Here is a 26,155-nt window from a genome sequence, read left to right on the forward strand (position 1 = left end):
GGTTAGACAAACACCTGTCAGGGATGATCAGATAATACTTAGTCCTGCCATGAGGGCAGGGGACTGGACTAGATGACCTCTCAAGGTCCCTTCCAGTTCTATGATTCTATGATTACCAAGTAGGGAAGCGCTCCAAGCTAAGCGTATCTCTGTCCCTGTCCTTCTTTATCCCCTGCTGATCTGCCACCTTTGCGCCACCCAAGTTGTGTTTATGTTTATTGATATTCCTGTAGCTCCTAGACCTGCCCCAGTCAGGCTCAGTGTGCTGCAAGCCAGACAGACTTGTAATAAACGCCCAGATCCTCAGGTATTTAGCCTCCATTGGAAGTTAGGAGACTAAATACATTCCAGGACCTGGGTCAAAGGAAAAATCCTTCCTCCGTATTCATTAACATTCCCACGATTTCCTGGAGCAGGGAAAGGAGTGGATGCTGCAGACAGGGCCGTACATCAGCCATGGCAGACCATTAAAGACAAGGCAAACAAGCAACAAAAAACAAAAATCAGAAACTGAGGCCTGGTCTGCACTAGGGCATTCAGGCCGTATAACGACATCGCTCAGGGGATGTGAAAAATCCACCCCCGTGAGTGACACAGCCTAGTGCAGCCTAGACCACAGCCTAGCCCCCAGGGTGGAGAGCACTGTGTGGCCGGGAGAACGCCATAGCTCCCGTCTCTCCGGCAGGTGGAGCACCTTCGCCAACAACGGGAGAAGTCTTCCCGTCAGCGTCGGTAGCGTCTTCACTGAAGTGCTACAGCGGCACCACTTCACCGTTTTAAGCGTAGACCTGCCCTCAGTGGGAGGAGACGGGGATGGTCGGAGGTTTAAAACCTTCCCTGCCCTGAAGACCCTTTGGTTTAGGTTGACCAGTCAGACGATGGGTGGGGGAAGGGGATACGGGAGACAAAGCAGAGCAGGAAGTGGGTGCCCTGACATTTAGTCTGTTTGTCAGCAGGTTGTTGTGATTGTTTTGTCTATCTGTCTATGGACCTTTCCAGTGGGGGACAGGAGCGGCTTAAGCTCCCTAAAAGTGACGGGGGGGGAAGCAACCAGTGCCCAAACCATGGCCCCGGCCCCTGTGCCACCCCTCCCCCCTGAGGCCATGCCCCCACCCCATCCACCCCCAAGGCTCCACCCCCACCCCGCCCTTCTCCCAGAATAAGATAATATGCATGCTTTGTGTGACTCCAGGGCTTGTGTCAGCCAAGGGCTTTTCATTCATGGATAATTAAAGCAAAGAAGCTAACTCTGGGGTTCTGCAGGGACTTTAAACCATGAAGTCTTTAAACCGCGATTTGAGGACTTCAATAGCTCAGACACAGGGGAGAGGTTTCTCGCAGGAGTGGGTGGGTGAGATTCTGTGGCCCGCCTTGTGCAGGAGGTCGGACTAGATGATCATAATGGTCCCTTCTGACCTTAGGATCTATGACTCTATGACAGATCTAGAACCCAGGTCGGTGGAACGGCTGACACAGTCACACCACTAGCTGGCAGCCATGGTAGGGCTCTCTGGGTCGTCACAGACGCCATCGCGAGATAAGCACCACAGGAAGCGCCATCTCTGAAGGCCGGACTGAGAGCTTCCCTCTAGGCCCCTGAACATAGGCACCGACTCCATGCATGCTCCGGGGCTGGAGCACTCATGGGGAAAAAAAAGGGGTGCTCAGCACCCACTGGTAGCAGTGCCAATCAGCTCCTCCCCCGAGCACCTCCTTTCCGCCAGTGATCAGCTGTTCAATGGCATGCAGGCGGCGTGGGGGTGGGGAGAGGGAGGAGTGGGGGCCGGAAGAGGCAGGGCAGGTGGGGGCTTGGGGGAATGGGTAGAATGGGGGCAGGGCCTGGGGCAGAGTGGGGGTTGAGCACCCCCTGGGAACTCAGAAAGTCGGCACCTCTGCCCCTGAACCTTGTTTAAGCCCAGGAGGCATTTCAAGAAGTGTCTGTGCACGGAGCTGAGCTCCCCAGCCAGATGTAGTGACGGACATGCCTCCATCACCGGACATTTAGATCCCGAAGGAACCACATGAAGACACCTGAATACTGCCCAGTAGAGGCGTGGGCATTTCTAAAGAGGTGAGAAAGTTCTTTTCATTGACATTGCCTTCCACTGGAGTGACCCACTCTCGTGGCAAAGGGCATGTCAGTAAAGAGCAACCACCGCACCCGTCAGACAGTTCTGAGGGTTCCTTGGCTTATTTCTCTCCAGTAGAACCTCACAGTGCCGAACCCCTCGGGAATGGAGGTTGTTCGTCACTCTGAAATGTTCGTAACGCCAAACAAAACGATACGGTTGTTCTTTCAAAAGTTTACAACTGAACATTGACTTCACACAGCTTTGAAACTTTACTAAGCAGAAGAAAAATGCTGCTTTCTCTTTATTTTTTTTAGTAGTTTACGTTTAACACAGTACTGTATTGTATTTGCTTTTTTTTTTTTTTTTTTTTTGGCTTTGCTGCTGCTTGGCTGCGTACTTCCAGCTCCAAATGAGGTGTGTGGTTGACCGGTCACTTCGTAACTCTGGTGTTCGTGACTCTGAGGTGCTACTATATTGTGTACTAAACAGAAAAGACAAGGGAGCCCATTGGAGCGATCAAGACTCTTTAATACAATCATCTGGTGGATCATAAAGACATAGAATCCACTTGCTAAAACAATAACACTGTAAAAATCCGTAACATTTTCTCCACCTCCTTCAGGACCCATCTTTTTGTCCCCTGCCTGTCCTCACCACACAGCCTTGAGAAATGTGAAGTGAACCACTGAAGTCAATCGGTTTTAACTCTGAAACCGAAAGAGGGCGATTTCATTCGTCGACCTTGTTAACCCTTTGACTGCCCATCGCTTTTAGCAGAAACATCCACAGTCCCAAACATCCTTAAAGCCCCACTAGCCAGCAGTCAGAGCCTTCAAATTCTCCTTCTCCCAACAATGTCAATAAACACATGAATGGGAGCCCGGAAACTGACCGTGTGGGAACAGAGTAAAATAAACCCAATTCAGTGCCAAAATAAATACCCCATTTCACTTCAAGTCAAATACTCCATAGGAAAAAATTAGCTGGAGCTCCCACAAAATTTCGCCCAGAGGCTATAGAATCCAGACAACTTGCTACAGAATTTCTAATTCATTCACCCTTCCGACACCTACAATCCTCCCCAAGAACAGAGGATGAAGACACACAGGCTGGCTCATGAGGTTTGCTTCTCTAGCCCGACTGCTTCACTTTCTTCCTTGTTTTGACACCTCAGAAATACACGTCAGCTTCCAGGATCATAAAGCTGGACTTGTCAGAGGCCAGAGGAGCCCGGTTCATGGGGATAGACTAGCCCATAGCTCAGGGACACAGCGTGAGCTGGGATTCCCAGACCCAGAAGAAAGGGAGGATTCTTTCCCCATTGAAAGAGGCAGGATGGAAAGTGAAGATTGGGGCCTCATTATCAACATCAAAAAAAGCCACCTGCCCCCTTTCGTAGTCCAGAGAAACTCGGATCCTCCCAGGCCTCCTACTCAGAGGAAGCAGGGTGTCGGGGGAGGTGTAAGCCTGGTACTGTCCCCCACAGAGGCCCACAGCCCAGATCCCCTGGGAGGGGTCCAGACTAAGCCATCCCTTTCTCCACACAGATTCTCGGGCAATCCCGACAGTCCAGAATCCCTGCTGCCCCAGGTGCACTTCCCAGTCGTTCCTCCCCGAGGTGAATCCCTCCCGGCCCAGCACGCAGCAGTACGTATCAAATCTTTTGGGATTGTCGGGCAGATCCTGAGGCGTGTCCTCCCACCACACACTTTTCCGATCCTCCGCCAGGACGAGGTGGGGATTCGCCGTGTCCGGATCCAGAGTCACATTCGCTGGGGAGAGAGAGAATCAGAATGTTAGGGGCAGAGCTCAGCCCTTGGGGAGGCTGGGACCATTTCTCACACTCCCCAGCAGCCCCATCCTGGCTGGGACACTCCCAGCAGTGGAGAGAGAGAGGAGAATCATGCTGCCTGCTGCAGAGACATCCTGTACCCAGCTGAAAGGCAGCCGAAGGGAGAACGCAAACCCCAGTGTACATGGAATGATCCTGGAGGGTTGGAATCAGTGACCCCGAATGAGAGCAGTGGCCTCTTGTTTGTATCAAAGAGTTTAGGTGGTCACACCTGCCCACGGGGAATGGAAAAGGCACCAACTCAAGACTCCTCTTCCCAAACCACGGGCGGGGTGGAATTTTGATACACGAGAAATCGAAACAACTTCCAAATTTTCCAATTTTTAGCAAAGCTGTTTTGCCATTTTTCAGTGGTGATGGGAGCTGATCAGTCTCCATATAGCCCGGCAGCTCCTTCTCACTCCCATGGGATAACAGCAGTTAAAGGGTTACTAATACTGGGGTGCTAAAGGCCTTCCCCCTTTCCTGTAAAGCTCCTCCTTCGTTGCCAGGAGGCTACTTTGTCTGACCTCAGAAACTTCTTCTGCAAGCAAAGCCCAAGCCACAACTCTCATGTTCTTCTCAATAGGGAAATATCCCTGATACAAGTCACTTTTCCAGCTGTTTTCCAGACACTCACCCCATTCCACCTCCAATTCAGACGGCAGAGACTCTAGAGAGAGAAGAGAGGCATGTCATGGTGTTATCGTTAGGAGAAGATTTCTGCAATTCACCAGTCTAACAGGACTTTAAAGATGGGAAACAAATGGAGGGGATGGGACAGAGCTATCCAGACAGAGAGAAATTAAGATGGACAGAGCATGAATTCATCCCCCTACATACAGAAGGGCCAGGCCAACATCTATGCACCTCTTGAATCTCCATAATACGATGGACCATTGTCTCTCAGCAGAGGGGTGAATTTCACCTCCTGCGATTCCTAGGCAGTTTGAAATAAAAGAGAATCAAGAATATGATTTGATCCCTTTGTGTTACCGTACCAATGGTGTCATCCCCAGTATATCGCACTCCTCAGTAATTAGGATAGATGAGTAAATCCATCTATGAGAACACAATGATATACACCCCTCCAAACCCTACACCTAATTCAGGGATGATGATATATTCCTTTACAGTTATTTAGCTGGGCTTTCCCTTGGCAGCCAATTGCCTAGTGCCTAAATCCTCCCCGTCACAGACACACATCTGTATTTCCACCCCCTTGGTACCTTTGAATTTCCTCAGTGTCTCCTTCAGAACAATATTTTTTTGAGAGAAATTGCTGAGTCTCTTTTCCACATCAGGAAAAATCTCCAGTGGCTGCTGGAAGTCCCCCACCTTGCACCTGGAGGAAGACAGACTTTTTATTGATCGTTCTTTATTTTATCAGCTCGTAACATGACTTTCACGCCAGTGAATGCTGCTGGACTAAGCAGCCAGGGTTAGGATTAGGGATAGGTGCATAACTCCAGTTGAAATCAATGCATAATTAGGTACCTAAATACTTTTGATGAGCTTGATTCCTGTGATGGGGGTGTACAACCCCCAGATCATACAGGAAGAGGTTAAAGCCCAGCCAGGGGCTTCATTAACCTTGGGTTTAAGACTGGAAGGTGGACTTAAAAAACGGGAAGCCCAGCAGTTGCGGGACTGATGGGGAAGGAAAACAGACAGGCTGCTTCTGTGTGGAGCATGAAGCTTGACCGGGCTAGGAGCTGTCTGGGGATGGCAGCTGCCGGAGCCCACGGCAGGAGGGCAGGCCTGGACTGGATTGTTAGTCTGACAGAAGCCTAGGCACATGGTGCTGGGTGTTGAGACAGGCCCTTGCAGATAGGAGCCTGCCTGCTAGGAAGGAGGTTGGAAGTAGACCCCAGCTGGGCTGATGATTCTTTTGTCTGGCATTTCTGTTGGATTTTGACCAGAGGACTCTATTACCCTGGAAGGAGCTGAACAAGTGTCTTGGCTAGAGGACTAAGCCACCTCTACAGGGGAAGTGGGCTGAAGATCATGTGGAGAAACTGAGGCATCACCACTCCGCACCGGGGGCAGGGGGGCATGCTGGGAAGGTACCTCTGTCACAAGCCTGGACAACTAATTTCTCGGTGGCCCCCATCCTCCCAAAGGAAATAGAAAGGCATTTAGTCATCTCAGCCTTTTGGATATCATTGCCACCAAATGTGTCCAGCAAGAACTGGACTGAAAACCCCAACCCAACTCCCCAAAGACTAATCGGGTGGGGAAGATTTTTGATCATGGCTGATCTGGCCAGGGTCCTAATCCATGACACAGAGGTGAAAAAACCCAAAGCCCACTGCCAGATGTGTCAGTCCCTCAGGTATCCAAGTTACTCAATACACACATTCAGATGATGGACGAGTCCCTTCCCTAGGATGGCTAATTCTATAGTCTAGTAGAAATGGAATCTACCCTGGGGGTTTGTTCAGCAGTGGGAGATTTCTATACCAAAGGTGACTGTGCCCCACAGGCTGAGCTAGGGAGACGGGGCTTTATTTATCCAGGGAATGGCTTATACTGCAATCCTGGGATGTGATTGCAATGCCAGTTAACGTACCCGAGGTAGCTTTCATTGAGCAAGCTCAGGTACTGGACAGTAAAGCCGTGGCAGAACATGCTTCAGCATAGGTGAGTAATGACCCAAGGTTCTGGGCGGGTTTATACAGACTGTGCAAAAGCACATGCCACTGAAGGTTGGTTGCTCACAGTACATGAGCTGTAGGCCGGCTAGGAGTGAAAACTATACCCCAAGACTGCAGTATGGACCCTTAGTTTATACAGTCAAATTGAATCGTGCTTCCCTTGGGGATCAGAATCAGTCAGTCATCCCCAGCTAGAGAGGAGAAGCTGAACTGTGCCCTGGACCATGTGCTTTGCTGCTGAGTTGTGGGGCGAGCTTCCCACACAGTCAAGTGGGAGGGAGAAGGAGCCATGTACCTGTTCAAGGTGCTTCTGATGTCCTACAGGGGAGAGAGAGATACAGAGAGCTCAGTCCCACAGCGATAACAATCAGAATGAACAACGAAGGGTCTTTGCACCTCTCCATGCATTTTATCCCTATGACCCTCTGCTCTATTTGGTGAGCACCAGTGCTTTGTTAATTTTGCACCTTCTTGACACTGCCCCTTTTAAGAACAAATCAGTTATTATGATCAATCAGTTCCAGATGGAGCAGGCCCTTAGGGGTTGGGATCTGGCCACACGAGGATCTGAACGGAGCAGCGCTGCTGGTGTGCCCGGCTGGTACATGCTGTCTAACCGATAGACCTTTATTGGCCAGCACAGATTGACTACCCTTGTGCTTCACGGCCTGGGGCAGGACTTAGATCCGGGTTCAGTTGCTGGCCCAGCTCCTTCCTCAGTGGCCTTGGCAAGCTTTACTTCATCTTGCCGTGCCTCGTGTGTGAAATGAGGATGCCAGCCTCTAAACTCAGACTGCACCTACATTTTCACTGTAAAAGTCCCCCAAGCTTCTGGCAGACAGCGTCCGGTGTCCAGGCACCTACGTCACGTCCAAGCCCCAGTGAGATCAATGAACCAGGGGAACAGAGCAGCTCGCGTTCCTAGCTTTCCCATACGGCCGGATCGGGTAAGCACAAGAGCTTGGAGATGGGGTGGGAGGAAGGGGAAGAGGCCTCACTGCACTGGAGAGTGATTCTCATTCTGTCTCTGGCCTAATTAATATGTAAATAAAAGCGCAATGGCTTCAACCAGCAAGACCCACCGCAGTCCATCCCCTAGGGCAGGCACTTGCCTAAGAGGTAGCAGGTGCCCTGCTCATCAGGGCGGGAGTTGAACTGGGGTCACCCACAGCCTAAGCAAGTACGCTAACCACTAGGCTACAGGTTTCTGAGGGCAGAGCCTGCTTCATCCCCTCACCCAGCCATTTTGTCTGGCGTTAAGCAGGTGCCTACGCCAGCAATTCTCAAACTGTGGGTCGCAACCCCATTTTAATGGGGTCACCAGGGCTGGCATTAGACTTGCTGGGGCCCGGGGCCAAAGCCAAAGCCTGAGCCCCACTGCTCCGGGCCAAAGCCCAAGGGCTTCAGCCCTGGGTGGTAGGTCTCAGGTTTCAGCTTCAGCCCTGGGCGGTGGGGCTCAGGTTACAGGCCCCCCGCCCAGGACAGCAGGGCTTGGGCTTTGGTCCTGCCTCCTGGGGTCATGCAGTAATTTTTGTTGTCAGCAGGAGGTTGCAGTGCAATGAAGTTTGAGAACCCCTGGCCTAAGCCCGTCTCACAAGAAATGCCTAAGTGAGGAGAGCAGGTCCCGTTTGTGGCTCCCAAGCAGAGCTAGGAGACTCCCTACATCCCAGGTTTAGGCTTCTAACTCCGGGCTTAGCACACTTCCCTCTCATCAGCATCTCCCATCGGCTTGCTAAGGCAGCTCCCCGCCGAGCGTGCATTACATAGGGAGCCACCGCAGCTAACCCAGGCTTTGTGGACGCCAGTGATTTTCAAGGGGCTGAAAAGCCAAGTGTTGCAACGCTGAGTGAATCCAGGCCAGCGTGACAAAACCTTTGGAGTCCAGGGAGATTACTGAGGAACCCAGGAAGCTGAATAGCACATACCACCTCCTCAGCTGCCCTGGAACCTGCATGGGGCATAATAAAGCAAAACCTTTCCGCCAAACCCCACAACCGTGGCCGCGCCAGGGGAGGAAGAGCCTTCTCTGGCCTATTATCCCCCCCGCCCATGTTCGCGCAGGATCTCAGCACCATGACAAAATGTGAAGTAAAAAAATCAACATATTTGAATGAAGTACCATAAATCCCGATGAAAAATGATTGGAAAACAAAGATAATATACAGCGAAAGTTACAGACACTGAGTTTCCTAGGCTCCAGTTCTTGCCTAGAATGGAGGTCTCACCTGCAGGAATTCACTCGCTGGCTGCTGATACTTCTTCTCTAACTCACTGATCAGCTCACTGAGACGGGAAATCTCCTCTGAGAGTTTAGCAACACTTCCATTCTGCCGGTTCACAATGTCCTTCTCCAGCTCTCCCAGCCGGGCCAGCAGGAGCTGCTCTTGTTCCTCCAGTAGATGGCGCAGCTGATCAAATTCAGACAGGATCTTGCACCTCTGGGCTTTCGTCTGTTCCTGTAATGAACAGATTAAAACAAAGGGAAAGGAAAGGCAGGGCAAGAACATAGAGATTGAGGGGACACACACCTGGGCCCTGAATGTACAGGAGGGTGACTTTAATTGTCCTTAAAAACCTCCAAGGTCAAGGATTCTACAACCACCCCAGTTAACCTCTCCCAGCATTTAATGCTCTTCAGAGTTAGGAAGCTCGTGACCCGGTGGCCAGTTGCTATCGCTGATGTCTCTTCCCTTCCTCCCAGGGTCACACACAATTTATCCTCATCATGTTTGGCTGAGAAGCCTTCTATGGTTGCTCATACTTTTGAGGCAATATCTGTCTCTCACTTCCTTGTATTTAGTCTGCTGGAGTAGAAAGTGTCTCTCTCTGTCCCATTGTCTGCTCAGCCCATCCTCTCTGGGTTTAGACCAGGCGTTCTCAAACTTTTGTTTGCTGGGACCCCCTTTGAAAATATTTCAGGCTGTGACAACCCAGCCCCCCCACACCAGGCCATCCTTACTTCTGCGCTGCTGGTGGTGGCAGAGCTGCCTTCAGAGCTGGACGACTGGCCAGCCCCCGCCGGCCTCGCGACTCCCCCACAATAGTCTTGCAACCCCCTTTTGGGTCGGGAGCCCCAGTTTGAGAAATGCTGCTTTAGACTGTGCTTTGCACCTCCCGCTTTCCACCCCTAGTTTGTGGCCACCGATTTTGCGTTTGGAGCAAGTCTGCTTTATTTTCGCACAGTGCCATTATGGTGAAGTAACTGCCAGGGTGATAGCTCCGTGCAAAAGATCGGGAGCAGCCTAACTTCTTGCTGTTTGATTTCTTCTTCCCAGTGACCCTGTGTGTTTTGCTTTAGGGGCTGATCTATCAACGTGAGTATCTTTTGATTCTTATTTTTCACTGGTCAAAGAGTGAGGCTGACCCAGGGAGAGAGAGATCCACACCCATGTCCCTGCAGGGTAATAACAATGGGCACCTACCAGATATTCCTGGCGTCTCTTCTCCCCAGTTACTTTAAACCCCAGGAGCTTTCTTCTCTCTTCTTTCAGAGTCTGCAATTGCATCTGGATTTGTTCCTTGGCGGGGAAAAGTGCTCTGAATGAGATTTCACTGAGGGTTGGGGGGGGGGGGGAGGGCTATTTTCTTCTGTTATTGATTTTCTTAGAACAATACATAACAAAAGGGGGAAAGGGGAAGTAGACAGTAATCAATATGAATTTAAAGTAATGAAATGTGAAAAATTGATAAGGGAGGCCAGAGCCATCAGAGGGAAAAAATCACAACTTGTGAGGCTAAGGACAACAAGGAGGAGTTTTTTAAGCATATCAGAAATAACAAACAAACCCCCTAACAATGGCATAGGCACATCACTACATCATGATCATGATGAACTTGCTACGAACAATGCAGAAAAGGCAGACGTGTTCCATAAATATTTCTGGTCTGAGCTTGGGAAGAAGCAGGATGCTCCATTCCACATGTGAGGATGATGGAGTATTTCCCAGCCCATTCGCAACCAAGGGGGATGTTAGAAAACGTCTAGGAGGGATAAACATTTTTAAATCAGCATTCCCAGATAACTAACTCCAAAGGAATTAGCTGAGGAGATCTCCAGCTGGCTGGTGTTAATTTTTAATAACTCTTGGAACAATAGGGAAATTCCAGAAGACTGGAAGTGTTCTAATGTTATGCGAGTAATCAAAAAGGGCAATCAGATGATCTGGGTAATTTTAGGCTGGTTAGCCTATCAATTCTGGGCACAATGCTGGAAAAACTGATATGGGATTCAATGTGAATACAATTAATGCCAGTCAACATGGTTTTACGGAAAACAGGTTGTCAAACCTGATTCCATTTCTTTTTTAAATGAGATTACAAGTTTAATTGTTGACTGTACAGATGTACTGTACTTACACTTCTGGAAGGCATTTGACTTTTAATCAGAATGTTGGGTAATAATGCAATTAGCACTATACAGTGCCAACAAAGCCCATGTTACAGGGATTAAGGACTGCCTGACCTGTCTCAAAAAAATAGTTTTCAATAGGGAACCACCACTGAATTGGGGCATTCTGCAGGGATCGGTGCAAGACCTAAAACTATTCAACATTTTTATCAATGATCAGGAAGTGAATATAAAATCAATGCTGACAACATGTGGGGATGATGTGAAGATTGGTGGAGTGGTAGATCATGATGAAGATAGGTCAATCATATAGAGCAGTGGTTCCCAAACTGGGATCTGTGAACCCCTGGGGGTTAGCGGGAAAAAATTCCCTAATGGTGGACAGAGCTGTCCCTAGGGACCCTGGAGAGTACGGGGCCAGCAGCCCGGAGCCCCAGGACTTCCAAGAGCTATGCAAATCAAAGCAAGCATATCTACCACACTGAGGAGGTTTAAACTTTGAGACTCCTTATAAGGAATGGAAAGGGAGGTGGTTATTTTTTGCTGTTTTTCAAATTAAATAGGCAACTAGTACTGATTTTAAAATTATTATGAAGAACAAGTTTAAGCTTTGTTGTAACATGCGTCGTTTGCCTGGACTGCTCCAGACCTGAATGCTTGTGTAGGAGGAACTCCTTGAGTTGGCTTCTTAAATCCCTTCCTGCTGTTTCACATCTGATACTCCTTGCTGAAACATAGGAGCCTTGTCTTATAACAGGCTTAATCAAAGTGATACAAGCTACGAAAGTGAGATCTTGGAAGAGTGTTGCCGTTTTCATAATGTAATAAAAATACTGTAATGATAAATAATAATAATAAATAGTGTGTAACAAGCATGTCATAAAAACAAATTTTATATTTCCAAGATCACTGCTTTTATAATTTATACTCAGGTAAAGAAGAAAATCCCTGGAAATACTCATTTTTAGGAGGGGGTTCGCGAGACTTGACAGTTTAGTGAAATGGGTTCACAGATTGTTAAAATTTGGGTACCACTGATACATGGGTCATTCGATAAGTTAAATGTATTTTACAATCAAATTCAAAGTTATACATCTAAGAACAGGTTTCAGAGTAACAGCCGTGTTAGTCTGTATTCGCAAAAAGAAAAGGAGTACTTGTGGCACCTTAGAGACTTACCAACTTATTTGAGCATGAGCTTTCGTGAGCTACAGCTCACTTGATGAAGTGAGCTGTAGCTCACGAAAGCTCATGCTCAAATAAATTGGTTAGTCTCTAAGGTGCCACAAATACTCCACATCTAAGAACGAAGACTGCAGGCCAGACCTACAGAAGGGGAGACTGTATCCTGGAAAGCTGTAACCCTATAATGCAGAGGTCCCCAAACTGTGCGGCATGCCCCCCTAGGGGGCTGTGAAGGAACGTCCGGGGAGGGGGTGCAACGGGACCCGGGCCAACCCCCACAGAGGGCAGGAAGGGAGCACCACCCAGCCCCTCCCTGCCTCCAGCTCTGCTCCAGTCCCGCCCTTCGGTCCCGCCCACGCCTAGTCCCATCCCCAGCCTCGGTGCAGCTCCGCTCCTGCTGAGGCTGAGGGCAAGGCCGGGAGCGGAGCCACACCTGGCCGCAGGCCCGGCTGCCGGACCCCACCTCAGCTCGGCTGCGGGTCTGCTCCCGCACTTGGCCCCAGCCTTGGCCCGGCCCTGACCCACCCCCAGCTGCAGCCCCAGCCTCGGTCCCCTTACCTCTGTCCACCCTCCCTCCCCGGCCTGGAGCCATGGCCCTGCTCCTGGTCCCAGTTGCAGGAGGGAGGCAAGGGGGCACAGACAGGGGTAAGGGGGGCATGTCCCTCAAAAGTTTGGGGACCGCTGCTGTAATGGATTTAGAGGTCAGTGTGGACAAAGAGTTCGACATGCGTTCTCACTGCGATGCGGAGGCTGATATGATCCCTGGACATATAAACGGAGTCGTGACTAATTTGTATATTTTTTGACCTGTGTATATGTTCATGGTGAGGCTGATCCTGGATATTGCCTCCCGTTCCGGTGGCCACATTTTTAAAAGAATGATGAAAAATTGGAGAGGGTGCAGTAAAGAGCCACAAAAATGACTGAAGGGCTGAAAATAACAACTTAGGGCTATGTCTACACTTGAACCACTACATTGGCAGCTGTAGTGCTTCATTGTAGCCAATCACTTCAGCCATGGGAGAGGTTCTCTGGCCGTTGTAGTTAATCACTGCCCCAAGAGGCGGTAGCTAGGTTGAGCAAAGAAGTGGGGTAGCACTGTCTATACTAGGGCTAGGTGGATTTTTCACATCCCTGAGAGATGTAGCTATGTCAGTGTAAGTGTTCAGTGTAGACCAGCCATTACAGTGAGAGATTTCAGGATTTCCATCTGATTATTTTATCATGACTATTGAGAGGTGACTTGATTAGTGCATAAATACTTTCAAAGGGGGAAAAAAATGCCAGGTACTAAAGGACTCTTTAATCTAGTGGATTGGGTGATAATGCAATAAGAACAAATGGCTGGAAATTAAAGCCAGATCATTTCAAATGAGAAATAAGGCACAAAATGTTAACAATGAGAGTGAGTAGCCAGGGAAATGGCAGAGTTTCTCCAACTCCTGAAGTTTTCTGATCAAAACTGCATGCCATTCTAGAAGTTGTGCTTTAGCTAATCGCAGGTTGCTCGGCTCGAGACAGGGGTAACTGGGCAAAGTTCTATGGCCTGTTTTATATGGGAAGGCAGACAAAAAGATCATACTGGTCCCTTCTGGCTGTACAAGAACCGCCATACTGGGTCAGACCAAAGGTCCATCGAGCCCAGTATCCTGTCTTGGTCGACAGTGGCCAATGCCAGGTACTTCAGAGGGAATGAACAGAACAGGTAATCGTCAAGTGATCCATCCCCTGTCACTCATTCCCAGCTTCTGGCAAAAAGAGGCTAGGGACACCATCCCTGCTCATCCTGACTAATAGCCATTGATGGACCTATCCTCCATGATCATACCTAGTTCTTTTTTGAATCCTGTTATAGTCTTGGCCTTCACAATATCCTCTATTAATCTAAGGGAGATGTGGTCACTTTCCCTCTACAGATTCGTGTATGTGAGAGATTATCTGACTCCTGCTCTGTGTCGTTTGAAATAGAGAAAAGAATAAGGATTGAAAAAAAAAAGAAAGCTAGTACAAAAATGGCGCTCAACAGTGGTTTCCTACCTTGTAATCCTGGATAGCTTCTTCTATGGGAGCCACAGTGTGAAATCTGTGAGCGCGGGACTCTCTGCAGATCAGACAGATGGGGCTTTGATCCTCCTCACAGAACAGTTTCAGACCCTCCTGGTGGGTGTTACATGTCTTCTCCCTTCCTGCCCCTTGGGCAGCCTGGCAACTCAGCCGTTTGGCTATTTCAGCCACATTTGCTAACTCCCGGCTGGGCCTGAATTTTCTCTTCAGGGCCGTGCCTCTGCACTGAGGGCAGGACAGTTTGGCCTCCGATTTCTTCGAGCACTGCTGGATACAGTCACGGCAGAAGTTGTGCCCGCAATCGATAGACACCGGGTCAGTAAAATAATCCAGACAGATGGAACAAGAAACTTCTTTTTGCAAACACTCCACAGGATCAGGAGCTGCCATGACCGACTGCAGGGCAGGGGGCGGGGGGGGAATGAAAAGGTTAGTTTCACTTTACAGTCTCTTCAGCCTTGGTCAGCAACTGGGCTGTTCCCTTTCTAAAGCTCCTTCATTTTCTGAGCTGTGAGGAGTTGCAGTCCCTGGGGAGGGGAAATCCCACCACCACCCCGCCCCGGCAGGACACAGTATGAAATTGCCATGTCGCAAGCCGCGTCAATAGGACTGAGGCTGGTCTACACACAACACTGAGAAGCTTGGTCAAATTCTGTTCTGGCAGCTGAGGGCTGTACCGCTGCAGTGTAGTAGCAGGATTTTGGTTGTATTTTGTATAATTTAGAATAAAAAATAAAAGCATGTTAATAATGTAGCATGGATTACATGTATTAATGTATGAAATTATCCCTATAATTCTGAAAGCAGAAAGAAAGGGTCTAGTGGGCCATTGGTAAAGATGCATCAGCCAGAATCTTGTGTCTAAAGCAGGGCCTTGGAGCCACAGCCAGGCCATGGTAAGAACTGCGCCGGCAGCTATAGGCAGCCGTGGACCCTCCAGCCTGCACAAATTTGTGCATTCCAGCACAAATGGCCCACCTTGATTATCATGCACATTGTAGGGAGAGTGGTCACTTTGGATAAGCTATTACCAGCAGGAGAGTGAGTTTGTGTGTGTGGTTTTTGGAGGGGGGTGAGGGGGTGAGAGAACCTGGATTTGTGTAGGAAATGGCCCACCTTGATTATCATACACATTGTGAAGAGAGTGGTCACTTTGGATGGGCTATTACCAGCAGGAGAGTGAGTTTGGGGTGTGGGGGGGGAGAAAACCTGGATTTGTGCTGGAAATGACCCAACTTGATGATCACTTTAGATAAGCTATTACCAGCAGGACAGTGGGGTGGGAGGAGGTATTGTTTCATGGTCTCTGTGTGTATATAATGTCTTCTGCAGTTTCCACGGTATGCATCCGATGAAGTGAGCTGTAGCTCACGAAAGCTCATGCTCAAATAAATTGGTTAGTCTCTAAGGTGTCACAAGTACTCCTTTTCTTTTTCCGAATACAGACTAACACGGCTGTTACTCTGAAACCTTTTTTACTCTCTTTTCTCTTTGTAATTATGCCTGGGGGTGCCGTACATAGGACCTTCTCCCCCTTTACCTGCGACCCTCCAGCCTCTGCAGAGTTAACTTTTTCACTCTTTTTGTATTCCTGGAGTGCCTCTTTCACTATTTTCAGCTGGCTTTGGGTATTTGTAGCCAGCACCTTCCAATTGTCTGCTCCCTTTTCCATTTGTGCCTTTTCCTCTTTACATGAAGACAAGCAGAGGTAAGAATCCTTACATGCCTCCCACAACAACCAAATTGCTGCTGCATCTCTTTTGGCAGCACTAGAAGGTTTGTCTATGAGGATATACCGAGCCCATCTATCCTTAGGTCCGAAATAGTGCAGACATCAGCTAGGGCTTGTTTAGTCCAAGGGTTGTGCCCAAATTTTTGAAGGATGTTTAAAAGATGTAATTTCTTTAACAAAAGGTGAGGTTGGAGTTCCTTCTGACTCCATTCCTCCCTCTGGTACTGGCTTACCCTGTTTTCTTTTAAACATCTTAACATGGAAATTTCAATCTCTTTGTCACTCCTGGTATTACTTAGCAAATGACACAGCCTAGGTTCTTAAATCATAGCTTATCAAATTTCCTCGTCACACCTGGCACAGGTCAGCGAGTGACAAGCCTAGATTCTCTAAACCTGCTACTCCTTATTCCAGCGAGTAGCTTAGCCTGGCCCTTAGGCCTTCTTGCTGCCCCTGATACCTCAGTGAGCAATACGACTTAGGTTTAGTAATCGTAGCTTAATCTATGCGTTTTTCCCCTGCTACCTTCCCAGAGGCCAGCAGGTCCCCTGCTACCTTCTCGGAGGCCAGCAGGTCTGGTTAACCTGTTCTTTTTTTAGTAACCTTAGCTTGATTTATACACTTTTCCCTGCTACCTTCCCGAAGGCCAGCAGGTCTGGTTAACCTGTTTTTTCCTGCTACCTTCCTTGAGGCCAGCAGCTCTGGTTAACCTAATAGAAATGCCTAGCTCAATAGAGCTGGCGGTGTGCACACCAATATTTACAATAACTGAGGTTTTTTACCAATATTCCCCCTTTCGCAACTTCTGAGCTGTAGCTCACGAAAGCTCATGCTCAAATAAATTGGTTAGTCTCTAAGGTGCCACAAGTACTCCTTTTCTTTTAGAGTAAAAAAGGTTAACTCTGCAGAGGCTGGAGGGAATTAAGCAGCTAAACTTTGCGAAAATGTTAAAAAGGAAAAGTGTTGGAGAAAGAGCATTCTTGGTTTCTTTGCAGCCATTCTGAAGGAAAAATGGGCCCTTTTCCAAAGGAATGTCTGTAAATTAGCCAGGCAAAAATAAACTATCTGATTAAAATCATTTGACTGGACAATTTAGTCAAATTTGCTAAAAGAACATAAGGGGGTTCTACTGGAACTTAACTGCCTCAAATGTATAAAGGGAATGTAAGATGTAAAAAACAGAGCAGTGTGGAAGGGATGTTAAGGAAAAGAAAATGTGTATGTATCTATCTGTGTGTGTGTAAATATGTAAAGTTCTAAGGACCAATTGGTTTTGTTTTTGTTTTAAATAATGCCACTAAAAATCCATTTGACTCTTTAATTCAAAGTTGCAAAACTGACAGACCTTTTTGCTAGACACAGGTAATTAGCATTGTTTGGCTTTGGGATTTGGCATTTAACCCTGTGTATATATAAAGTCTGCTGCAGTTTCCACAGTATGCATCTGATGAAGTGAGCTGTAGCTCACGAAAGCTCATGCTCAAATAAATTGGTTAGTCTCTAAGGTGCCACAAGTACTCCATTTCTTTTTGCGAACCCTTAAAAGGTAACTCAATGCTTTACAAAATTTAAAATGTTTTTAAGTTGTGGCTGCAGCAGGGCAGTCAAAATCAGGAGAATAGAAGAAAAAAAATTCTGGATTCTTTTTTTTGGTTGGTTGGTTTTTGTTTGTTTGTTTGTTTGTTTTTGTAACAAAGTAGCAGATGAGAGCTGCAGTAAAAAAAAAAAATTAAAAAAGACAGTGCTCCTCTGAAGCAACAGCAGGGGTGAGGTGCACAAAACAAAAAGAAGCAATGTTAGAAACACTGAGCCTTAAAATGGCTCTGAGTAATCAGACTGTCACTTTGATAAAGATACATGAAAACTCTGTAAGCAAAAAAAAAAAAAAACACACAAGAAATAGTTACACCGTATGTAAAAATGGATCTGGATAATGTTATAGAAGTTAAACTATGGAAGGAATGTGCAGGAATGTGCATTTGCCCCAGAACATATGCAGGGCATATTGTAGAAGGGGCAAAAGAAATGCAAACATACCATGCTACTTAATTAAAATGCTATTCGGGCTCCAAAGGGAGCCACAATAGGTTGGGTTTTCTTTTTCAGATTGCCGTGTGTTTTGGAAGCAGAAGTTAAAAGTGATCAAAACTCTGGTGAAAGTTGATTGTGTCCCTTTTAAGATAGAGTCTCTGAGCTGCTGAGGGCTTTAAATCCAAAAGCAGGAAGAGTCTGTGAAAATGCAAATGACCTAAATGATAAAGGAAGGAAAGAACTAGCAGCACAAAGGAGCTGCAGATAAAGGACGCACCTGGTCAGCAAACAAATTGTCTAAATAAAAGGCATGGGATCCAAGATAATTTTAATAAAAGTAATGATAATAAGTACCCCTGTAACAATGTATAGTGTGATTTTTGGAAAAATCTTTAAGGTCATATGGTAATGATGCTTCTCAGCTATTACCTGTAAATAAACTTAAAGCTTAACACAGCAGGAAAAACATTATAAACTTGGTCTGCTGTATAAGAAGGAAAACTGAGGTACCCCACCTCAGGGATTTCATGACTAACGGTGGGATAATTTCCCCATAACCCTTAAAAGATAGATGCCATTGAAACCTGGCCTGCCTATAGAACAAAAAAACAGGAAAATATGGGGGTAATTCCTCTGTTTTGCCTGCAATCAGCAAGGGTATTTGTAAAAGAAATATTTTAAGCAATAATCTGCCAGCCCAAAAAGGGGTAGAAACATGTTTTTTTTGTCTTTCAGAAAATCAGGAAAAGCTGATGCCAGCTGAAGAGCAACCCAATACCATGAATCTACTGTCACAATAGAAACTGTGTTTTGTGTTCTATGTTTTGTCTTGTGTTTTGTCTTGTTGCTAGCACTGTTGTGTGTTTTAAAAAAAAAAAATACTGAAGACCTGCAGGTACTTAAAAATAAATTAAGCTCTCTGTCCCAGCTACAGGACAGCCTGATACAAAAACAAGCACATGCCAATGTAGACTTGGTCCAAATTGGTCTGAGTAACCTAAAAGCCCGATGGAATCTTTGGCAATGGCTTAATACTACCACATGGCTTATGCGTAAGAAAAAAAAAATTAGAAATAGGAAACTACACAGCCATAGCTATGGGATGCACTGAAATGCAGATACTTGCCCTAGCTACTTTGGAACACAAAATGTTCTGTGTCATATTGGGAAATATTAAGGGTTTGATGCATTTGTTAAAACAAAGAAAAAGATAATTGTTTCACACTTATCAATATGAATGGATGCAATATGTTTCCAGTATTGTAAAACCAGACTTGTTAATGGGAGAAATTGTTGTCAAAATTGCACACCAACAGTCCCTGGAGGCAAAGGTATTGAAGGTTAGCCCACTCCCCATATTTATTACACATGGGATCCTTCTGGCTACCCTGGACCTCGAGCCAGTGGGCTGGGGAGGGAGGGAAGCTATTGGACACAAGAGCTTGTACCGAATGGACTCCTCAAAAGTGGGTGTGCCTCACCTTGCCTGTTGCCCCAGAACCTTGTAGTAAAGATACATCACTAGGATCATGTATGTGGGATGAATTGGAATCACAAACTCAAATTGCCTCACAGTACCTTCTCTTGAATAGGCCACATAGAAAGTGACACTGACGATTATAAATCTTAGTGTCAAAAGGGGGATTATGTTGGATCATATTAAAGAAGTTCTGTATTAAAATCACAAATGAGTTTGATTCCCCATAGTTTAAATTCCAGGGTATTACTAATTAAGAGGTCTCTTGGTTTTTGGTACTGTTTCTCTCCCTCTATGTGTGAAACTTGCAAGCTGCTGATTGTGTTAGTACTTTCTATGACAGAGTCTGTTCTCAAAGCAATTCTTTGTAACAACAACTACTCACACAGAGAGAGACTCAAAGCAATACTCTGTAACAACAGAAACAGCACCCAGAGACTCCCCGCCCTTTTGTTGTATTCATCTCACTTTGTTAACAATTGTGATTAAAATAGAGATATAGGATGTATGTGGATGGATGCTTGGTGTGAATAATAACTGAATGATCAGGGAGGTGCCAGCCTAAGAATCCAGTGTCCATGGGCTGAAGAAGGCGTCAAGTGGAAATAACCAGAGGACCCCCGGAGGGCAGACTGGAATCCACCCAACAGCCTCAAGGATGGGAGAACCAAAGAACAAGATAACATCTGGCAGCACGGAGCCGTCAGGAATGTGCCATCTGCTGATTGATTCAGCAACAGCATGATGAAGCAATTCCCATATACTAGCATAGGAAGAAATTCCTATAAAAATGGACTCTAGAAAGAGAGAACTTTGGGATCTGATTCTGCAAACCAACTTCCAGGAGTATCAGATGTGCATCTGACGAGACCCTGCTCCCTCCTCATGTCCAGGCCACCAGGCCAGTGGCTTGGCATGAGCAACTCTAAGGCTGGTAACTATGATAACAACCTTGCAGAACCTGTGTGTGTGTGTGTGTGTGTGTATGAATGAATGTGTGAATAAATATGAGATTGAATGGAATGTTATAGCTATAACTAACTGCTTACTATGATTCTTTCTGTATTCACAGTAAATGTGGTATTTTGCCTTTTCCCCTTTAATAAGATCCTGCTGTTTTTTATGTTATTTGTATAACAACCCCACCCCCTTTTTTAATGAATAAGCCACACTCAAAGACTTGCTGTGTGAAAGGGGTCCCCAGTACAAAAAGTTTGAAAACCACTGATTTAGCCTGACCTGCACATTTCTAAAAATAATAAATAATCAAAAGAACAGGAGTACTTGTGGCACCTTAGAGACTAACCAATTTATTTGAGCATGAGCTTTCGTGAGTGAGCTGTAGCTCACGAAAGCTTATGGTCAAATAAATTGGTTAGTCTCTAAGGTGCCACAAGTACTCCTTTTCTTTTTGCGAATACAGACTAACACGGCTGCTACTCTGAAACCCGTAAATAGTCAGTGAATTAACTTAATTACCTTACATCCTGGCGATTGCAAACTTCACATTTCACTTAAGAAACAGGCACAGATTACAGGGTGTGAACTCAAAGCCAAGGACGCTCTAATAACTCTGAGCCACATGATCACCTCCTGTGTGAAAAGCCATGGGTGCGGACTTCTTGCAAGAACAGAAGGTGCCCTTCCTGTGCAAAAGCTGCCACCAAAAGCTGGAAGATCCCCCTGGATCTGCAAGAGGCCAAAGCCAGACGTATGGAGACCCTGTGTGGCTGGCCCAGCTCTGATTTCAAGTGGGCCCCATGCAGTCGGATTCCCAGGGATCTGCAGTGCCGGAAAACCCTTCGGCTGTATCTGCCCTGTGGTGGGGGAAGGCTCCAGGGGAAAGGGGATACAGATAAGATCCATGATGCCAAAGAAGGGACAATATCCATTTCATTACCGCTCATCCATCCCTCACCAGTCTTTCCCCCCACACGGAGACGGGCCCGCTCTGCACTAAACAAATGATCTGCGATTACATTGTGTGTTGGTCCCAGCGTGACCATCACATGCCCCCATGTCTGCATTCCAAACCTCCTTGGTCTTTTCTCTGTCATGGCACAAGTCAAGCTAGGAAACCAGCTCTTCAGGGGAGGAAGGAGAGCCCCAGCAGATCAGCCTGCCCTGGTGAACGAACATAACCCCAGGGGATGGAAGGGTAGTACTGGGATGGGCCAGTGGGACTGCAAGCGAGGAGCGCTGAGAAGGGTGTGGGGAAGAAAGGGATTGGAGGGGGGGGGCACCTGCACCTGGTGACCAATGGCTGGATTGCAGGCCAGTAGTTCTTAAAGACCCACCGGACAGTGGGATAGTCGGATGTGGGTCTTTCTCCATCTCACCCAGCGAGGTGGTTCCATTCTAACTGAATAATGAATCATCAGCTGGGCCAGAAAGGGAAGGAATGATCACTCTGTTGCTCATTGGCCTGAAAGGTGGCAGATCCCTGTTCAGACCCTTTCTCCCCATGAGGTAGAAGGGCGAATTGAACTGCAGGGGTCGGGGGGGTCTGCCACATTCCAGATGAGTACCCCAGAACTGGGCTAAAGGTTCTGAAACTGTTTTGGGTAGAGGTGCTTCTCCGGCCGTCATCTCCCTGTTCCTGGATCACTGCCACGGGCAGTTGAGGGACCCCGGAACTCCCAGCCAGTGCGGGTGCCAGGGGGACCCCGGAGCTGTCAGCCACTGTGGGTGCTTGATACTCCCCTCCCCAGTCCCGATTTTGTCACAGGTTTCAGAGTAAGAGCCGTGTTAGTCTGTATTCGCAAAAAGAAAAGGAGTACTTGTGGCACCTTAGAGACTAACCAATTTATTTGAGCATGAGCTTTCGTGAGCTACAGCTCACTTCATCGGATGCATACCGTGGAAACTGCGGCCCAACTTGATTATTATGCACATTGTGTAAAGAGTTGTCACTTTGGATGGGCTATCACCAGCAGGAGAGTGAATTTGTGTGGGGGGGTGGAGGGTGAGAAAACCTGGATTTGTGCTGGAAATGGCCTAACCTGATGATCACTTTAGATAAGCTATTACCAGCAGGACAGTGGGGTGGGAGGAGGTATTGTTTCATATTCTCTGTGTATATATAAAGTCTGCTGCAGTTTCCACGGTATGCATCCGATGAAGTGAGCTGTAGCTCACGAAAGCTCATGCTCAAATAAATTGATTTTGTCACAGTTATTGTGACAGGATCCCCAGGGTGCAGCCTGGGACTGTGGGACCACTGTGCCTTCTTAACTCTCTCCAGCCTGGGCTGTCTCTCACAATGCCCTGCTAGTGACCGGCAGCAAACCCCTCCAGGCACTGTGATCACTCAGCACAACAGCACGTGGAGCCTGTGTCTGCACCCCATCTCCGCTTGCCTGCCCATCAAGCCTCCTGCCCACCCAGTCTCCGTGCAGTATTCTCCTCTCAACAGCGTGCTGAAATTGGTGGCTCCTACCCACTACCCAGGCTCAGCTGCCCCCCTGCTCTCTCTCTGCTGCTGGGAGTGGGGCAACCCCAACATGAGAGGAAGCAGAGAGGCAGCATTTGCCACTGTAACAGCACCTCTAGGGCCTAGGAGGAAGGAGCCATGGTGAAATCCCTGCTCAACCCCAGCACAGAGGCAGCTCCCATCCCTGGGGCCCCCCAGAGAGGGAAGCAGAAAATCAGAGAGGGTCCCACCCACAACAGAGCTGCTGGGGAGTGTGAGAAATGGTCCTAGCCTCCCCCAGGGCCAAGCTCTGCCCCTAACACTCTGATTCTCTCTCCCCACTGACTCTGGATCCAGACACGGCTCATGCCTGACTCATCCTGTCTGCAGATCAGAAATGTGTGAGAAGGGGAGGCACAGAGCAGGATCTGCTGGACAATCCCAAGAGATTTGACACTAAGTGCTGCATGCTGGGCTGTGAGGGATTCACCTCGGGGCAGACATTACTGGGAGGTGGAGGTGGGGGCTGGGTGATACTGGGCTGTGGGGGTGGCCAGAGAGTCTGTGTGGAGGAAGGGAAGGAGATCAGCCATAGCCCTGAAGGGGTCATGTGAGGTCTGTCTGTGGCTGGCTGACTCTCAGTATGATGCCTTAACCTGTCCTATGACCCCCCTTCCCATGAGCTGGTTCCCCAGGAAGATCTGGGTTTGTCCGGACTATGAAGGGAGGTGGGTGTCATTTTTAGATGCTGATACTGACGCCCTGATCTTCACTTTCCTGCCAGCTTCTCTTGCTGGGGAGAGTGTGTCACTGAGACAGGGAAGGAATATCCCATTAGGACCTCACGGAATTGGCTCCTCTCAGCTCCTACACCCCAGTCTTTATGAGCCATGAGGCTAAAGTGTGACTAGGGGGGAAAGGAGGCTAGAAAGGCGTTGATCTGCCTGTATGGTGACTGTTCTTTGTGTTCCTGGAGGACTCCAGCATTGTCCTGAATCAGAGACTGAGATGGGGAGGCCTGGTGACGGGCAGAAGAAGGCGAGGAAAACCTTTGGGTTGAGACAGTGGGGATAGGGGATCTAGCAGGGGATTGTGAATATTAATCTCCACATTCCAGAACTATGGTTCAGAATTCTACAGCTCATCTGGATCCTAGTTCATTTTTCTGAGGCACAGAATCATTGTATTAAAGCATGCTAGGTTTCTGCATTGATCTCTTGTCTTCTTTAGTGCTCGTGTATGATTTTTGTTTAATGAGGAAATTCCCAGACACAAAGTATACTAGTGTGGAATTAAGGTTGAGAGTAGAGGGAAAGGATTTCCCCTTCCTAGTTATCACAAAACTCAGCAGGGTTCTACCAAATGACTCCTAGAATATTCCTGGGAGGAAAGGCCAGGCAGAGAAATGCCATCAAATTGAGGGCCGGGTGGCAGGGCCTCACGGACTCAGCCAGTTATCCCCAAATCAAGTTTTAAAAACCCAGGAAATTCAAAGAGAATTTTAAACTGAAAGGAAAAAAGAAAAGAAAGAAAGATGTACTAAGGAAAGTATGGAATAATCCAGGGTGACTTCAAAATCAGTTTACTCCATTTGAGCTCCACCATTCATTCGTGCCACACAGTTATTTCTGGAGAAGCATCCAAGAATTCCTGACTGCTGAGAGCCCTTGTCGGACTACAGGAAGATTGGGGGAGGAAGGGTCAAAGGGTCAGATCAGCCCAAGACAGGGAAGGGGTGTCCCAATTCGAGATCGCAGCTCCGTCTCACAGCTCCCACAGCCAGAGAATCCCCAGGAGTTGGCTTCACTGAAAGTCTCCTCTCTGGTCCCACAATGCACCCTTCTGCCCTCCCCCCACTAAACCCCCAAAATGGATCCTGGCCAGGACTCTACAGTTACTCCCTCTGGAAATGATCCCCTTACGTCCACTCCTAATAACCCCTCATGAAACTGTAACCCACACACCTCCTGGGTGTGGTGTTCTGTCCCATCTAGTGGCACCGAGACCACTTAGAGACAGAGAGATTAATGAGTCTGTTCTACAGCCTTACCTAAGGGCCATAGGCGTAGAGGCTCGTACACTAAGCTCCAGAAGCCCCAGGTTCAATTCTACCTGCCAACGAGTGGGGTCTGTCAGTGTTACAAAACCAGCAGGGATTTCCCTTCCTTCCTCTTTCATTTGTCTCTGCCCAAGTATTTCCCTCCCATTGGCCATTCCCTGCACCCAGAAAGGTTCTTCCCCCCCCTCCAGTGGATGCAGACACAAAAAGCCGTGCCAGGTAACTGGCCTTATTAGCCACCAGAGGCTCTAGAAATGGAGACTAGCTTTCAGCTCCCACCCACGGACAGTGCTGATCTTGGTGGGTGCTAGCCCACTTTGAAGCTCTTTGTGTATCTACAAAGGATGAAGCTGACACAAGAATCCGCTTCCACACCCTGCGTGCAACTGAGCGCCACCCCCGGGCATCTCATGTTATTCTCTGCACAGAGAGAAAAGGAGGACTTGTTAGAGACTAACCAATTTATTTGAGCATAAGCTTTCGTGAGCTACAGCTCACTTCATCAGATGCATTCAGTGGAAAATACAGTGGGGAGATTTATATACATAGAGAACATGAAACAATGGGTGTTACCATAGACACTGTAACAAGAGTAATCACTTAAGGTGAGCTATTACCAGCAGAAGAGCCCGGGGGTGGGGGGTGGCTGGGAGGGACTTTTTGTAGTGATAATCAAGGTGGGCCATTTCCAGCAGTTGAGAAGAACGGCTGAAGAACAGTGGGGGGTGAGGGGAGGAATAAACATGGGGAAATAGTTTTACTTTGTGTAAAAAGAAAAGGAGTACTTGTAGAACCTTAGAGACTAACCAATTTATTTGAGCATAAGATTTCGTGACCTATAGCTCACTTCATCGGATGCATGAAAACTTATGCTCATATAAATTGGTTAGTCTAAGGTGCCACAAGTCCTCCTTTTCTTTTTGCGAATACAGACTAACACGGCTGCTACTCTGAAACCTGTCGTTACTTTGTGTAATGACCCATCCACTCCCAGTCTTTATTCAAGCCTAAATTAATTGTATCCAGTTTGCAAATTAATTCCAATTCAGCAGTCTGCTTTTGAAGTTTTTTTGTTGAAGAATTGACACATTTAGGTCTGTAATCGAGTGACCAAAGAGATTGAAGTGTCCTCTGACTGGTATTTGAGTGTTGACGTCTGATTTGTGTCCATTTATTCTTTTACGTAGAGACTGTCCAGTTTGACCAGTGTACATGGCAGAGGGGCATTGCTGGCATATATCACATTGGTAGATGTGCAGGTGAATGAGCCTCTGATAGTGTGGCTGA

At 47.6% G+C, this 26,155-nt stretch overlaps 1 protein-coding gene across 1 annotated transcript; it reads right to left on the reverse strand.

Moving 5' to 3' along the window:
- Positions 1-2,579: 2,579 nt before the first annotated feature.
- LOC144274467 (zinc finger protein RFP-like) lies at positions 2,580-14,560 on the reverse strand. The gene is made up of 7 exons (XM_077833304.1): positions 14,131-14,560; positions 9,983-10,078; positions 8,786-9,016; positions 6,856-6,878; positions 5,133-5,248; positions 4,544-4,576; positions 2,580-3,844 (listed from the first exon to the last, which is right to left on the reverse strand). The coding sequence occupies exons 1-7, from the start codon at positions 14,545-14,547 to the stop codon at positions 3,333-3,335; spliced, it is 1,428 nt and encodes a 475-aa protein (XP_077689430.1). The 5' UTR covers positions 14,548-14,560; the 3' UTR covers positions 2,580-3,332.
- Between the last annotated feature and the right edge of the window lie 11,595 nt (positions 14,561-26,155).

The sequence above is a fragment of the Eretmochelys imbricata genome, chromosome 14 (assembly GCF_965152235.1).
Source record: "Eretmochelys imbricata isolate rEreImb1 chromosome 14, rEreImb1.hap1, whole genome shotgun sequence".
Classification (NCBI taxonomy): Eukaryota; Metazoa; Chordata; order Testudines; family Cheloniidae; genus Eretmochelys; species Eretmochelys imbricata.